This window comes from Marmota marmota, unplaced genomic scaffold (genome assembly GCF_001458135.2).
Source record: "Marmota marmota marmota unplaced genomic scaffold, marMar, whole genome shotgun sequence".
Lineage (NCBI taxonomy): Eukaryota > Metazoa > Chordata > Mammalia > Rodentia > Sciuridae > Marmota > Marmota marmota.
The window spans coordinates 14371533-14389580 of record NW_025999990.1 but is presented as its reverse complement, the minus strand read 5'-3'; the positions used below and the strand labels follow the sequence as shown (position 1 = coordinate 14389580).

Here is an 18048-nt window from a genome sequence, read left to right as displayed (position 1 = left end):
GGCTAACGGACGGGCGCCCGCAGGGACGGGGAAGAGGCCTCGGGAGGGGGGGCGCGCGTGGGGACGTGGAGGAACGCTAGCGGGCGGGGCCGGTGGGAGAGGGGCCCGGGCTTGCGCTTTCTGGGTGGTCGCCCCGGAAGGCCCGCCGCGGCGCCCTGCATTAAAGGTTTCGGAGTGAAAAGCCACTGAAGCCGGGGGCCGGGGTGTTGGAGAAATCGCGCGGAAAGTTGAGACCCGTCGCGCTCCGAATGCGCGGATGCCGGCCCCGGAGGTGGCGCCAGCTGCCGGGGCTTTGCACGGGACGTCTTCCTGCTGCAGAGTAGAGCAGCGTTCGCCTCCGTAGCTTAGGAACTGGGAGCCGCTTCTTGGCTTCTTAACACGGAACATTCTCTGTTTTGCATCAGGTTTTTTTTTTTTTTTGCTCTTAAGCTCTTAAATTTTGACGTTCCCTTGAGCATGATGGATTTGCTTTGGGATATTCGAACTGAAGTGATTATGGAGGAAATGGTAAGACGCTCGGGCTTTGCTTAAAGTGCGTCAGATTCGAAATGATCCCGCGGTTGACGTGGGGAGAAGGGGGTGGGGATCTGGATAGTTGAGGTTTGTTGCTCATTGGTGGAAGCAGCGTGGCGGATGCAGAGGAATTTATTCAAAGACCCTACCTACTTTTTCATAGGTCTGAAAACTTTCCATAAAATAGAAATTAAATTGTGGATTCTCTTGTCGTCACGCTTGTGAATTAAAATGACATGGTGAATGTCATCACCCACTTATGAAGAACCATAACCCAATTAGTTAAGGTTTTGTAAAATAAAATCGTAACCTGTTATATGTTCAGATAAGGCGGGGGGACTGTCAGTTAAACTTAGGGAAGTAAATTTTCTTGTGCATTTAAGCCATTCTGTGGAGATCTCCCTATATCATGACATTTCAAGGATATGGAAGAGGCTAAATAGTCGTTTTCTTATGTTCTGTTGTCCGAACACTGTCAGAATTCTGGAAAGGCATGCTCTGAGGCTGTGGACAGGAGGTGTTATTACCATCTCTTTGATTAAAACTTTCTATAATTTAAAGGCAAATTTGACAGTTGCTAAGGTTACATTAAAAAGCTATTGTGACTTAAATATTTCCAAAATTATAGCCAAAAAACAAACATACTGACTATAACATCATAGCATGTTAAGTGTTAGACATTAATTCTTCTTTTTTATTATAGAAAATTCTTTACTTCTCAACAAATATCATATCATGTTCTGAGTTTTAGTGCCTGTTCATTCTGTTTTTTCTTGGGTTTTTAAATATAGTTCCTATTATTCCTGTAATAAGTTGTTTTAGTAATAAAAAACCCCATCAAGATGAATACATTAAGTTAATTTCACATGATCTAAACTTATTTTGAAAGATGAGCTGAATCTGGTCAACATAAAAATTGAAAATAGGATGGTATTAAAAAAATGTTATTTTAGCTGGGCATGGTGGTGCACACCTCTAATCCCAGCTACTGTGGAAGCTGAGGTAAGACAGTATTGCAAGCTTGAAGGCATTCTGGGTAAATTAGGGAGACCCCCTCTCTCCAAAAAAAAAAAAAAAAAAAAGGCTGAATGGTGTGGCTCAATGGTAGTGTGCTTGTCTAGTGTGCAAGTGTGCATGAGTTTGATCCCCAGTTCTGTCAAAAAAAAGGTTATTTTAGGAAAAGTTCAGATTGTTAGCTCATTCTGAAGTAAGACTTAAAGTTTATTTATATTTTGTGTTCGTTAGTCTTTTTTTGGGAGAATGACTGAAGTTTCATCTTGGCATTTACAATTTTGAAAGTGGATGTTTTTCTTTTTGCTTCCAATGGCTAATGACTTTAAAAATGTATTGGAAGTTGGTAGGTACAGTTGTATGTGTCTGTAGTCTCCTCTATTCAGAAGACTGAGACAGGAAGACCTCTTGGGCTCAAGAATTCAAGGCCAGCCTGGGCAACAAATTTCTTTTTTCCTTTTCATTGAGTACCTACTATTTGCAGTGAATGGTTGTAAGCTTATGATTTATTGTATATAAGGGAATGTTAGGTTTGTGATGTCATAGAATATGTCACCATTAGCAAACAGACTTTCATCAGTGGTTTTTAGGACTTTAAATGTGAGTATTCTTTCATTGATACTTCTCATGTATATTCTCAGACAACTTTTGTATACATACTTCCAGGCACATAGTAGCTGCTTAATAAGTGTTTTCTACATCATTGATGAAAGAATTTGTAAAATACTAGGAAACCTACAATGCCTGAAAAGGAGTTTCTATTATAAATAACTGATTTTATTTCTTTTTTTTTAAATTTTTAATATTTATTTTTTAATATTTGGCGGACACAACATCTTTGTCTGTATGTGGTGCTGAGGATCGAACCCGGGCCGCACGCATGCCAGGCGAGCGCGCTACCGCTTGAGCCACATCCCCACCCTGATTTTATTTCTTAAAGAAAAATTTTAAGTTAGTGTATTTAGTAATTTTCTCTGTATATCATCATTATTCCTTTTAATTGGTGCCTTAACTATTTGTTTTCATGTTACAGTTGTCTTTAAGGAAAATGGATAAAAGTAACCCATGTTGAGGAAGCCATGGCAAAATCAAACACAAAGCACAGAGTTTGTTCTCAGGAATCTTCAGTCTCTTCCCTTCTGGCAAGCTGCAATCTGAATGGTGGTAATTCTTCCAACTCTAATGGCCCTTTTCACTATAAGGATAAACTGTACAGTTCTGCTTCTCAGGCTCTGCAGGCCTACATTGATGATTTTGATTTAAGCCAAATATACTCTGATACAAGCACTGGAAAAATTAGCAGTGATAAGAGATCTGCGAATGTGCCTCAATTCTCCAAATATATTTATAAACCAAACAATGGTATGCTTTTATTTGTTTTCTTTGTCTAATAATTTGAAGCATTTCAGAGATTGACTGTAGTCTTATAAAGTTAAACTTTTTTTTTGTTATGTCAGAATAAAAATAACCTATAGTAAAAAAAAATCTGAATAGTTTTGTGAAATGCTTGCATAATTCTCTGGTTCTCAGAAATTTTCAGCTTAAAAATTCCTCTTTGACCTTGCAAGGGAAGTTGATGAGTCTAAGAGCAGGTAGCTCCTAACTTAAGTCATTTTACTATCTTGTAATGGATAGAGTACTAATGTGCTTTTTGGCTTTCATTAACTAGCTTAATGACCTTAAAGTGCACCCTTTCTAAGTTTATACTTGCTCAATTTCAATTGATAAGATAGATCTGATTAGTCTTTCTGATCTATATCTTATGGAACAGTAATGTTCAAAAGATAAAGAGTTTTCTTGATAAAACTTCCACGAAGACAAGTTCATATAATGCAGTTGCTGATAAACCAGTTAGCACTTTATTGAGCACTTACAGAATAGGCCTAGAATAGAAAAAGTTTGCATTAAATTCTTAGTTATGAACAATATTTTTCAGAAGAATAGAGTTAGAACACCTGTCTTCTGTGTTGTAACCATGCCTTTGCAGGGTAAGAGAGAACAAAAATTAATTTTTCCACCTAGTTGAACCGCATATTTTTCTATGTTACAGCCAATATTGAATGAACCATGTTGATTTGATTGTATTAATTCATTGGGTATGTCTAGATGAAGAAAATTGAAGAAATCCTAAAGTAAAAAACATGGGGAAATTTAGGTGATTGGAGAGAAATGTATAGAAATTAAACATTGAAGAGATGTGAGAAAGCAAGCATGTTCTGTTTTCTTAACCTGTATCTTTTATACATTCAATTAAAACTTTAGTGAGGATAATGAGGTGACAAAAACAATTCTCAGTTCCTTAATTCTTGTTTACTGTTGAATGTTACTAAGTATAGATGATAAAGGAAGATAAATTGAACTATGTTTTATTTTTCAGCTTTTGAAAATCTTGATCACAAAAAGCACTCAAACTCCTTATCATATAGAAGAGAGATTGTTAGTGACATAGATTCCATTAGCCTAACAACTGATGATCTGTTAAGACTTCCAGCAGATGGATTATTTTCTTTCACTGATGTTGGACCAGTAAAACTATGCAAGAAAAACAAGAAATGCACTGGAAGACTGGGTTCCTCGGCCATTAAAAAGCATCTGAATTTTCAAGATTCCTGCACTTCCATGGGCAAGGATAACTTAGTTACACGTGTTGTAGACACAAATATAAATGGAAAGCAATGTAGTAAACTAAAAAGCCCAAAACTTATGAATAGGACCAATAAATGTATTTTTGAATCGTCTTTATCTTTTCCCAAGAAATCATCATTGAAAGAGAGTTCACAACACAGTCTTGAAAAGAATTATCCAAGATGGCTCACTAGCCAGAAATCTGACCTCAATGTTTCAGGGATAAGTAGTTTACCTGATTTCAAATACCCAGTCTGGCTCCACAATCAAGACTTGCTACCTGATGCAAGTAGTCAAAAGGTTTATAAAGTATTTAAAGAAGACCATTCTTCCCCTAGACATAGTTATCAGGCACAAAGAACTTCTCGGCTTACAAATAAGTTAGATTGTTGTGAATATTCTTTTGAGCCCTCAAATTTTTCAAATTACTTGAGTGATGATAAAGGATTAGTTAATGAATACAGATGTGATTCTGAACATAGCCAATGTCAGTATGAGAATCCACTTCTCTCAGGACAATCCAAAAAGCCATTCAGTGGTAATATTTTGTTTTTAGTTTTTTTTGATTTTTTTAAACAAAAGGAAGTACTGAAAATTTGGACTAATATCTAGGATCTTTTATGTTTTATTTTTGCTGTAATGATATATGTCTTTAGAATGCTTTTAACCTTAATTTAATGTAGATTCTTTAGGTTTATTTTTTTTCTCCCCTTTTTTCTTTGCTTGAAGTGTTAACATATGGTATAATTTGCTATTAATGTCTTAATTATCTTAAATTTTGTTACCTTTGTGAGATTTTTAGTGCTTTCCATTTGTTTTTGAAGAATTAATATAATATTTTTAAATTAGGTGACAAAATTGAACTGCTTATCCTGAAGGCCAAGAAAAATCTGGATCAGTGTACTGAAGAATTACCAAAGTCTGTGGAAAAGGATGACAGTCCTTGTTCATTAGATAAACTTGAAGCTGAAAGATCATGGGAAAATATTCCTGTTACTTTGTAAGTGACAATGGAAAAGCTGTTGAGTTTCCCAAATGAAAAATGCTGTGTGAACATCAGATTTATTTTTTAAATAACTTAATGGTAATTAATAATAACTTTGTAATTCTGTAGAATGCATCCTTCAGTGTTGGTTACTTTAAATTGCAGTGTTCATTGTTACCACAAGATGGTGTAATGTTTCATGCCCATAGGTACATTATGTAATTTCTATCTTTGTTACATATTCATTTTGTTTCACTGTTAAATATTGGTATATGTCATTATGAGGGATTAGAACCAAAAACGGTTAATTTGCAAATGGAGAATTGTTAGGCAATTCTTGTTCCTTTTTTCAATTTTAAGCTCCACCCCTCCCCATGTTCACTAAATATATATCCTTATATTTAGTTATTCATTCCTTTTCATTTATATTTTACATTATCTTTTAGTTACCATTTTCCTTAAATGATGAGCATTTTCTTATATGGTCTATCATTTAGGTTTTTGTAGTTTCTAAAATTGTTTTCATTTGTTGTTTTTAATTTTTCTATCATATAGTTTCTCAGAATAATTCTAAAAATGTTTACCTAGCCACCTGAGAGTGTGAATGTGGAGTTAGAATTTGGAAAGTAGGAAAGTTTTTATTGTTAGTGATGTTATTACATTTGGACTTACCAGCAATGCATTATTGGTGACATATCATGCCTTAGGCTCTTATAAATTATTATTGTTGTTGTTGTTATCATTAGTTTCTGTACCAGGAATTGAACCCAGGGGCACTTAATCACTGAGTTTCATCCCTTGCCCTTTTTGTATTTTATTTAGAGAACAGGGTCTTGATAAGTTGCTTATGATCTCCATAAGTTGCTGAGGCTCGCTTTGAAATGGCAATCTTCCTGCCTCAGCCTCCTGAGCTCCTGGGATTACAGATATCTGCCACTGTTCCCAGCCTCTTCTAAATTATCTTTAGTTGTCTGGGCTTTCATTTTGTTAGAGTTTATTAATTCCTGGGTTTATTTTTGATTACTTCTAAATTAAATACCTAATTTTTGAATGTTGACACTGATTGTAATTCCAATTTGGATTCCCATCTTTGCCCTTTAGAGTTGGAGAAAAAAATAACTGCTCTGAAATTGTTATGAAGAGTCAATTGGGGACTGGGGTTGTGGCTCAGTGGTAGAGCGCTCGCCTCGAACATGTGAGACCCTGGGTTCAATCCTCAGCACCACATAAAAATAAATAAACAAAATAAAGATGTTGTGCCCATGTATAACTTTAAAAAAATTAAAAAAAAAAAAGAGTCAATTGGTTAGAGTGTTAAATTACTTTTAGTACAATTTGTGACTAAGGATGAACATTTTTATAAGTCGTAGTAGCGATGATGATCATCCAGAATATTTCATTTTCTTCTTTTAGCTTAATTTCTTGAATTTGGTTTGGCCTACCAATCTGCATACAGAGTAGTTCAGTTTTGAAGGATCAGTTAACATTTTGATGCTTATATTTGTAGATAAAACAAATCTGTTTCAGATTGACAAATTATTATCAACCTGACATTAGGCTGAAACACAATAGAACGTGAAGCAACTAAAGGTAGAATTCTAAAAGGAAGAATATAATCATAACAGTTAATTGTTTTTTAAACAACTTTTTATTATGAAAAATTTCAAACAAATACAAAGGTAGAGGAATAACATAATTAATTCTGCATTAATAATCACATCATCTTCAGTGATTGGGTGTGAAAATGTCTTTTTACAACAGTTGGTTGATGGATATATAAACTTTATTGGTAAACAATAAGGGAAAAGACTACTTAAAGTGAGGAAAAGCTTATGGTAAATTAGCAATTGAATATGCCAATAAAGAAGTGCTTTTTATAAAGAAATAATATTAGCACGTGACATTTAAATTATATAAAAAGATTCTCAGACCTCTGAGTTCTTGAGAGTTACATTCTTTTTAGTGGTATATGAGTAACAAATGGAATGAATAGAGTGCTGAGAGTGCTCTTTCCTCTATTACTTAATCATTAAGAAAGAAATGAGTATTTATAGTAAATGTACCAGCTTCATAGAGAGTTAACACTGTGATTTTTGCATTACCTTTAAGTAGTGACAAATGTGGAAACTGAAGTTCTGACAAATTACCTAAGATCATATTATGAAATGGGATTGGGATTGTGCTCAGGAATTTTAATTTCAAAAGTAATCCTTTTCCCAGTATAATCTATAATCTATCCACATGTAAAAACCAGTTCTGGAGGGGTGGTCTGTCCTATCACCTTGAAGTGGGAGAACATCTAACTGCCATTTCAGTAGAAATTTATGGAGTTGTGGGATTTTTTATTATCATTGGGTAAATAGCTTTAAAAATCTTTTTATTTGTTTGTGGTGCTGTGGATTGAACTCAGGGCCTTGCACATGCTAGACAGTGCTCTACTACTGAGCACACTGACCCCCAGTCCTAACAATGTTTAATTGGAAAAATGGACTGCTCAATTTTTTTGGCAGGGGTCGGGGTACCAGGGATTGAACTCAGGGGCACTCTTGAGCCACATCCCCAGCCCTATTTTGTATTTTTTATTTAGAGACAGGGTCTCACTGAGTTGTTTAGCACCTTGCAGTTGCTGAGGCTGGCTTTGAATTTATGATCCTCCTATCTCAGCCTCCGGAGCTGCTAGGATTACAGGTGTGCACCATTAGCACCCGGCTGTACTGCTCATTTTAAACAGTGAGTTTTTAATGACTGTTCTGTGGTTAAGGGCTTATTCATTTAGTTGAGGACTTGTATCTTCAGTTTCTTTTTAAAGTTTTTCTTCAAAGCTTGAAAGGTGAATCAGGAGGACGGGGGAGGGGGGGATTGGATTGGATTCTAGTATCAATTTAGGGAGAAGATAGAGGAATTACCATCCAACATTGATGTGAGTCATATTCATGATGGTTATTTCTTGGTGACCACTTGCATTTGAAAATCCTTAAAGTAATATATTGTATAATTTTTGGAATTTGGGAACTTAATTGCTGTTTTATATCTTTTCAATCCTGTTTAGCAAATCTCCTGTTCCTGTTAATTCTAATGATAGTACTCGACAAACTTCAAGTGAAAAGTATGCTAAAGAGGTTCTTGAAGACTTTTTAAACAATGATAATCAGGTGAGTGAAATTAAATCTTAACTTATTAAAAGAAGGGTTATGACTAATATATAGTTATTAATTTCTAAGTTCTTAGGTGTTTTACAACAAGAATAGCCCAGATTCTCAACACACATCCATAAAACCATAACTCCTTTCAGAATTATTGGTAATTTTATTTTAATATTCTAAAGTAGAAGGACCTGGGGTTGAATTCTGCAGATAGGCTAAATTATTATTATAATGTTTGTTTGTTTCTGGAAAACATGTAAATAGACCATTATACAGGAAATTTTATTTTCTCAGGTCAGTAGAATATTGAGGTTTGTGTTTCTAATATACATTTATAAATATTTTAAAATAGAAAATGACAGATCTACATTTTGAAGTAGAAACTAGCTGTTGTGTGAAGCATATCTTGAAACTACCTAGAGAAGGAGCCGGGAACCTAATTGGGAGGCTATTGCAGTCTTTTGGAATTGGAAGAGTAATGACTTTGATTAGAGTTGGCATGTTGGAGGTGGTCACAAATTGTTAGACTTGAGATATATTTTGAAGATAGTCCTGATAGGATGAATACAATATGATTGAGCCAAGCAATATAGGGGATTGGTGGTGGTGTTTATTTAAAGAAGGAGTACTGGTAGAAGAATAAGTTTGGGAGTTTGTTTTTTTTTTTTTTCAGATTAAGGTAGATGAGTATTAATACTAATCAATGATACCCTAGCCCCCTTGCCCACACATACACAACCTCACTACCAGGATCATTTTTGTTTTTTGAGGTTTGCTTTGTTTGAAATTTTAAATGTATAGAAAGTTGCAAAAATAATATAAAAATTTCTGTGTTCCCTTCTCCCAGAGTCCCATAATATTAACAACTTATATAACCATAGTACAATAATTAGCAGGTCATTGTCTTAGTTACAGAACTCTTCAGTGTGTAGCTTTCGCAAGTTTTACTCAGTGACCTATTCCAGGTTCCACTCTGGGATCCAACATTACATTTAGTTGTAGTGTTTCCTCAATTGACTTTATTCTGTTCAGCTCTTTAGTCTTTCCTTGACACACTTGAAAAGTACTCGTCAGTGTTTTTGTAGATAGTTTGTTTGTAGAAGTTTTCTCATGATAAGGAGGATGGGGTTGTGCATTTTTGGCAAGAATACCAATGAAGTAATATTGTGCCTTTTCAGTGCATTATTTTAGATGGTTGACAGTATGTATGTCATTGATAATAATATTGACATGTTAACAGTAAAATAATAGTAATATAACAGTGTAATATTCTGTTCATATTGATGGTGTTAAACTTGAGTGCTTGATTAAGGTGGTATTTATTAGCTTTAGTAAAGCTACCATTTCCCATTATAATTAGTATGTATCTTAGGGAAGGTACTTGGAGACTGCAAAGTTATATCCACTAATTTTAATATCATTGGTGAATCTTGTCTTCAACATGTATTAATTGAAATTCTTGTGTAATAATAGTTATGCCTTCTCCCCTATTTGTTTATGAAATTATTGACATCAGTAGGGACTCAGATTTTTTTTTTAATTCTAGTTTTATAATACAAAATTATTTATATTGTTCAAATTGTTACAGTTTAGGACCATAAGAGTTCCTTGCGCTTAGTTCCTGTGTCCTTTTGACATGCCCCCATTCTTTTTCGAGCTCTTCTCTGAGGAGCTGTGGTTGTTTTTATTAGAAAATGGTATTTAGAAACAAAGAGCTAGGCACTGGATGTGCTTATTGCTGTTGGATTGTTATTCATTCTAGACTCAGCAGGCTGATGGAAGCATGTTTATACCAAACCATATGTTATTACACATCTATGTTTCTATACCTGTATATGTGTATATAGATATATATAAAACCAGGAGTTCATACTGATACTTAAGATTTTCAGTTTAATTCTACAAGGTTTGGTTTAGCTTTTCCTTATTTTTATTTTTTATTTTTTTGGTACCAGGGATTGGACTCAAGGGCACTCAGCTACGGAGCCACATCCCCAGCCCTTTTTTAATTTTTTATTTTGAGATAGAGTCTCACTAGGTTACTTACTAAATTGCTGAGGCTAGTTTTGAACCTACAATCCTCTTGCCTACACTTCCTAAGTCACGGAAGGACTTAGGGTATACATCACCCATGCTTTCTTCCTTATTTCTAATTATTTTCTTCCCAACTAACTCCCTTTAGTGTGGTTGTATTTATTTATTATACTGTTGGTAATTTACTATTACATTTTGGGCTTCCCTCATGTTCCGTTTAATTTAAATTGTCTGTTTTTTGAATGTTTGAAACATTACTATGGTTCTGAGAGAGATAAACAAAAAGATGTACCCAGAGACATTGATTACTAGAGTCTTGTTTTGTTTTTGTTTTTTTTTTTGTTACTGGGGATTGATCCCAGAGGTGCTTGACCACTGAGCCACATCCTCAGTCCTTTTTTATATTTGATTTAGAGGCAGGGTCTTGCTGAGTTGCTTAAGGCCTCTCTAAGTTGCTAAGGCTGGTTTGTGATCCACCTGCCTCAACCTCTCAAGCCTCTGGAATTACCAGCATTCACCACTGTGCCCCACTTTGTTACCAGTTTTAATGACAAATCTCATATATGTATGTGTGTGTGTGTGTGTGTGTGTATACATGTATATATATATATATGTATATATATCACAATACCAACATTTATTAAGCCCAACTGAATCATTATACTCTGCTTCTTTTTCTTCTTAAAATTTTAAATTTATTTATATTTACAGCAAAAAATATATATACATTTGCCAGTTTAACCAAATCTTTTTTTGTGTGTCTGGTGCCAGATCCTTGTACATGTTTGGCAAATACTCTGTCCCTGAGCCAAATCCCCACCTGCTTTTTAAATTTCATTTGGAGACAGAATCTTGTTAAATTGCCGGGCCTGGCCTTGAATTTGTGATTCTCCTGCCTCAGCCTTCCTAGTATCAAGGATTATAGGCACAGCTGTACCACTGTGCTAACCTAGTTTAGCCCTTTTTAAGTGTACTACTGAGGCATTTAGTATTTGTACATAGTATAGCCATCACCATCATTCAAGTCCAGAACTTTTTTCATCTTCGCACATGGGAACTCTGCACCCATTAAACACTAACTCTTCATTTTCTCTCCCCCCACCCTCTGGTAAAAGCAACATTCTACTTTCTGTCACTGAATTTATTACTCTCAGAACCACATATATATGAAGTGTCATATAATATTTTTCCTATCATGACTGGCTTATTTCATTTGACTTAATGTCTTTAAGATTCATTCATGTTGGAGCATATGACAAAAATTTCCTTTGTTCCTTAGACTGAATAATATTCCTGTGCATGTGCCACATTTATCTATTCATCCACATATGGACACTGGGGTTCTTCAGCTTTTTGCTATTATGGATGCTGCTATGAATATGAGTATGCAGATATCTGCTTAAGTTCTTGCCTTTGCTTCTTTTGGATATATACCTAGAAGGCAAATTGCAGGATCATAGGGTAATTCTGTGTTTAGAATTTTGAGGAATTATTATGCTGTTTTTCATGGTGGATGTACCATTTATATTCCCATACTCTGTTTCTTATATCCTGTTCATCTAACTGTGGGAGGATCTTTAAAATCTTTTTAGTCATTCTGCTTTCCTTGAATGTCTTACATAAGTCAAACACTTCCTATTTAAGTGAAGTTTAAATATCATGTATACTTGCATAGCCAATGCTGAAATATGTTAAATTACAGATATCTTCAGAAATTTATTTGCTACTTTGTGTATAGCCTTTAGGACATAGCAACTCATTTAAAATATGAAAAAATATAGACTGTTAAGGCTTTTTAAAAGAAGTTTTAAAATATCCCTTACAAATTATCTTAAGAGAATCCTGTCCACCTTATTTGGCTAAGTGCTGTTGCCTTTTTTGGACACAGGTAAGGTCAGTGATAAATGAGATGTGATATTTAGGTAGTTCTTTCACCTGAAGAGGTGAAAGGTCAGTATTCTCTTTATGAAAACATACATGTAAGTTTGCAGAGAAAGCTATATTTGGAATTTTAGTCCTAACTCAGCTGATAACTAGTATCATTTACATATCTGAAACGAGCATGCTGGTTTCCCTGCTCTCTGAAGATCTTTTTCATCATAAAAAACTGTAATTTTAAGCCTATGAAATTAATTTGTTTAAATATAAACATTTACTATTCATTTTGAAAGAGTAGGGATTAGAAAGAATATGCCAAACTTAATCATATTATCTCCAAATAGCTTCATCTGGGGACTGGGTATGAGGAAGTGGTTAAGTTACAATTTTGATTTTTTAAAACACTTTAATGTACATTATTTAGATTTTTGTATTAATTTTATTTTGGGGGAAAATAACACAAAATAAAACTCTTATTAAATTCTCTCGCATTTGAATGGTCTACTCTTATCTGTTTTAACTGTAGAGCTCTACCCTTTCTGGAGGCAAACATCATGGTCCTGTTGAAGCTTTGAAACAAATGTTATTTAATCTTCAAGCAGTACAAGAAAGTTTTAATCAGAATAGAACTACAGATCCAAAAGAAGAGGTAAAAGTAAGCAAAAACTTGACTTATAAATTGAGATCTGGGCTGCTATTCTATAGGGGATGAATTTTCTTCATAAAGGTATAGTTTTTAAAGTCTGAATTCTAATTCTGCCACTTACTAGCAAGTAGAACATTTGTACATATCATTTCATCTCCTTAGTTTCAGTTTTAATATATTTTTTTAATTGACAAATAAACATTGTATATATTTTTGGTGTACAACATGATGCTTTAAAATATGTATACACTGTGGAATAGTTAAATTGAGTTAATTGACATATATTACCAACACTTAAAATATACTGCCAATAATTTTAAGTGTGTTGCATTATTATTAACTATAGTTACCATGTTGTACAGCTGCTCCCTTGAATGTATTTCTCCTAATTAAATTTTGTATTCTTTGACCAACACCTTCCTATCTACCAACTACCAGCCATTGGTAACCACCATTTTACTCTACTTCTGTTAGTTGGACTTTTTTGGATTCCACATATAAGTGAGATCATGTAGCATTTATCCTTTTGGACCTGAGGTTGTTGAGAAGTTGAAACAAATGATATAAAGTACTTAATATAGTGCTTTGCAACTGGTAAATACTCAATAAATGTTAGCTTTGTTTTGGTTGTCATTGTTTTGTTGTTATTAGTCAATAGAGTTTTATGAAATTCAGTTTTTAATTTTTTTTAGTTGTAGATGGACACAATACCTTTATTTTATTTTTTTAATATTTGTTTTTTAATTGTTGATGGATCTTTATTTTATTTATTTGTATATGGTGCTGAGAATCGAACCCAGTGCGTCATGCATCCTAGGCAGACTCACTACCATTGAGCCACAACCCCAACCCCAGTACCTTTATTTTATTTGTTTATTTTTGTGTGGTGCAGAGGATCGAATCCCATGTCTTTACCATTTCGTTACAACCCCAGCCCTAAAATTCAGTTTTTAATGAGTGGATCAGCTCTTGAGAACTACTACAACCTATTCATTTGAATTATATTTTAAAATTTTTCTCCCAACATTCTAATAATCATAACATTAACATACAGAGTGTAACCCTGCTTCTTTCCCTTCCCCTTTTAAGCATCATTGAGATACCACCTTATTCAGTGAAGTTGTAATTTGAGGCAAAGATTTAATTTTTAATGGATGTAGAATTTTTTCTTTTTTAATACTTGTTTAGGTATTGGTGGGCTTTATTTTGTTCATTTATTTGTATGCAGTACTGAGAATTGAACCCAGTGCCTCACACATGCTAGGCAAGTGCTTTACCACAGAACAACAACCCTAGCTCCTGGATGTATAATTTTTAATGTATAATTGAAAGATGAATCTAAGTGGTAGTTGTATTTTTAAAATAAAGGAAAAATAAAAACATTTAATGCTCTCTTAACTTGATGGTAAAATTAATTCTTGAAAATGGAGAAAATATATTTTTTATGTTTTTAATCATATTTTAATTGCATTTAATTTTGAAATTTAAAAAAAAATTTTTTTTTTTTTGTTTTGCTTTTTGGTGTTTAATAATAGATTTCAGAGGATGATTTCTCTAAATTACAATTGAAGGAAAGTATGATTCCTATTACTAGGTCTCTTCAAAAGTAAGTATTCTTTACTAATATAGATACAAATTCAACTTAATTGACAGTCCTTTGACCAAAATTAGGATGGAATTAAGTAGTTTCAAAAATAGATGCATAGTAGGCATATTTAAGCTTCTTAGAAAAACATTTTCTGTTAAATCTGTTATTTCCTGTTTAAAATGTTCTAAGGACCTAATGAGATATCCTTAGACACTTAAAATGTAACAGATATGAACAGCTCACTTTCTCTTTTAATTTCTGAGTAATAGCAATAATTTGAGATAGTATGTATGGATATCCTATAATAATAACTTGTGAAATGAATTTTTATAGTTTGTTTAGAATACATGTAATAGCAACAAATGTATCATTATTTGACATCTAAAATTATATACAAAGTATATATAAAGTATAATATTTGAATATAAAGATACATCTAAATTTCTTAGTTAAATTCTCTAATATAAAAGTGAAGAATATAAATCTTTTCTATGGTTATGATATTGACAAAAGAGAAAGCTCTTTATGAATTTGGTTGTGTGACCATGAAGTGTCCTCAGAAGATAGAATTACTGAGTTTAAGAAATAATAAGATAAAAAATTTTTCTCTTGTAACTTATTTCAAAACTTGACAATAAGTGAAGCTAACTAAATGTTTCCTACCTTTTTTATTTTCAAAATTTGCTTAGGATTCTGTTAAGTAAATAAGTAGTGGAAAAGTATAAACATAAGATGTGAACTTAGGACTCTAATTTAATTATATACATGTTTGGTAGAAATAATGCTTCTTTCTTTGTAGCTTGTCATTGTACTTGAATATGGTGTTTTATACTTAGTAGAAATCAGTGTATAATGACAGATTACATTTATTGAATATTTGAATGTTCTAAGTGCTATTGAGTGTAATTCATTCAATCCTTAAGACCCTTTGAGGAAAGTACTATTTTTGTCTTCATAATATAGATTACGTAATTGTTATAGAGTATTAATAAATAAACTTGCTCAAGGTTGCAAAGCTAGTAAGAAGTAGCATTGGGACTCAAACAGAGTAGGCAGTCTGGATTGAAAACCTATTTCTAACACTAATGGTAGTGTAAATTGTTCATGGAGAATAGGACCTTAGCTGATCATCTAGGATGAAGACATCATTCTGCTTTAGATTTTGAAGTGAATGATTTCAAGCTTTCCATTGCTGTTAAAAACATTGATATTGTACTTGTGTTGCAGACCTAAGTGTGTTTTCTGAGATAAAGTACGTATCTTAAGAGATCTTTTTCTTGGTTAAAAATAAACACTGGGCTGTAAGTCACCATAAAAACTGATACTGATCCATATGTGCTTTTAGAGTGTGCTACCTACAAAATTCTACTTTTAAGGAGAACAAAATTCATGTTTTGTTAGATTGCATTTAGTTGTTGATTTTGTTGGGATAACAGGAGCAATCTTAAATTTGAAAAGTTTTGTCAGTAAAGAATTTGAACTGTTAGGAAGTAAATTCAGATGTTCAAAAGTGTGTCAGTATACTTTTCATTGTTTTTAGTCTGTAAATTGACTTTTTAAGGGTAATTAAAAATTAATTCAATTCCAGAATTATGCTTTCTAGGTTGCAAAGTATTCTGGTTAGGTATATGGTCATCTTTTCCATGTTTTATGGTTAGGATAATATACACTATTCACTCATATTGGAGAAGTCATTGATTTTCCTCCCACTCAATAAAAATGTGTTTTATTCACAACTGTAACTGACCTTAAAAGTGCTGTCACTTGTTAAGTATGATACAAATGATATGTTATTCTTTCTTCTTAGGTTACTTGGCAGATTAACTTAAAAATTGAATGTCAAAAATACAATTTCTAAATAAATGTTTATTGAAGATTAGGAAATTATTTTAACCCTCAAATATTCAGATCTCAAAAGTTTTATAAGGAATAGTTTTCAGTAGTTTGATATTTATATTATTCTCTTGAGTTCATTTTTTCTACTAATTTTGAAGTTAATAAACAATGTAAATCACCCTTTCTTGCTGTCTTCATTGGCTATTCAGTCCTTAATGTTGGTTTATAATGTATTCTACACTTTTTAATGAAGGGCCTTGCACCACTTATCTCGCCTGAGAGACCTGGTTGATGATACCAGTGGGAAACAGTCACCGAAAATGTGAAGAAGAAAATAAAATTGTCACCAAAATAAATAGTCACCACAGAACAAATATGTATTTTTTTTCCTATTACTTAAGCTGACAAAGTAAATACAAGCCATGCACTATTCTGTCATTGATTCAAGTATATTTCTTGAAGGCTGACCTTGAAAATGTTCATAAATTTGTGACCTATCTTCATTTTGTGCCTAAATAGTAGAATGTGAACTGAAGGACCCACAATTTATGTTAAAGTGTTACTTGGTCTTTAGACCAGGAAATGTGTAATATTTAAACATGGATGATTTTAATTCTTGATGTTTTTATCTATGCTTAACCTTCTTCAGTATTCCCTTTTTAAAAAAAAAAAAATATATAGCATTCACTTTTAAGCAGCTTAAAGGAATACCAAAATTGTTATAGTTTATTTGGAAGTCTGTTACTTTTAAAATTTCAGAAATCAAATATCTCTAAGATATGTTGTATTTTTTTATGGTATCAGTTTAACAGTGGGTTATATAGAGCTAAAAGGAATTTTTTATTGTGACATCTAACAACTCATTCAACTAATGCTTTGATTCTATGTGAGATAATCTTTATAATACTTGACAGTTTACAAATCACTTTGCTGGAGACATTTGAACTTTATTAGATTATTTTCCAGATTTTAGTCTTAAGGTTAGGTATTAAAAACTGGACTTAGATTCCAGTTGCTTTATGAAATTTGAAACTAAACTTTTAAAGTGTGGAAATCAACTTGTGTATTTTAAAGATATTTTTTAAGAGTTGGGTTTTCTTTAAAGCCTCTATAGTCTTCAGAGTTTGACTCTAGCTAGAACTGAACATAGCTCTTTGATTTTTGTAATTTCTTCCAAGCAGGTGTTATAACTATTTATAATAAACAGGAAGCATTTTTATGAACAATTAAAAATTGTCATAAAGCATGACTAATATAACATATTGAACAGCCTAATGAAATTTAAGAATATCTGAATATATTTTCAAGTACTACATACTAACACTTTACCCAATGGCAGCATTTTTTTTTTTTTTAATATTTATTTTTAGTTTTCGGAGGACACAACATCTTTGTTTGTATGTGGTGCTGAGGATCGAACCCGGGCCGCACGCATGCCAGGCGAGCGTGCTACCGCTTGAGCCACATCCCCAGCCCCAATGGCAGCATTTTTGCTAAGTAGATTTACTGTCAGGTATTTCTAAGCACATAGTATCAAAGAATTTTTTCCCCAAAATATTGTTTGTATTTAGTACCTTTGTTACAGAACTGAAGTGTCAAACACGAAAGACTAAATCCTGTGGGTTACCTTCTGCCCGGGAGGTTTTTTTGTTTCGTTTTGTTTTGTTACTGGGGATTGAAACAGTTACCGAAAAATGTGAAGAGGAAAATAAAATTGTCACCACAATAAATAGTCACCACAGGACAAATATGTATTTTTTTCCTATTGCTTAAGCTGACAAAGTTAATA

At 33.1% G+C, this 18048-nt stretch overlaps 1 protein-coding gene across 4 annotated transcripts; it reads left to right on the top strand.

Moving 5' to 3' along the window:
• Positions 1-88: 88 nt before the first annotated feature.
• On the top strand, positions 89-16963 carry CUNH18orf54 (chromosome unknown C18orf54 homolog). Of its 4 annotated transcripts, none has more exons than XM_048806195.1 (8): positions 89-507; positions 2558-2886; positions 3902-4687; positions 4999-5149; positions 8184-8286; positions 12716-12838; positions 14371-14441; positions 16513-16963. In XM_048806195.1, exons 2-8 carry the CDS (start codon positions 2604-2606, stop codon positions 16583-16585), a joined length of 1590 nt encoding a protein of 529 aa, XP_048662152.1. In that variant the 5' UTR covers positions 89-507; positions 2558-2603; the 3' UTR covers positions 16586-16963. The 4 variants fall into 4 exon arrangements, with proteins under 4 accessions (XP_048662152.1, XP_048662153.1, XP_015337849.1 ...); XM_048806196.1 differs by having other exon boundaries at positions 90-507; positions 3902-4147; positions 12716-12844; XM_015482363.2 differs by having other exon boundaries at positions 90-507; positions 12716-12844.
• The last annotated feature ends 1085 nt before the right edge of the window (positions 16964-18048 follow it).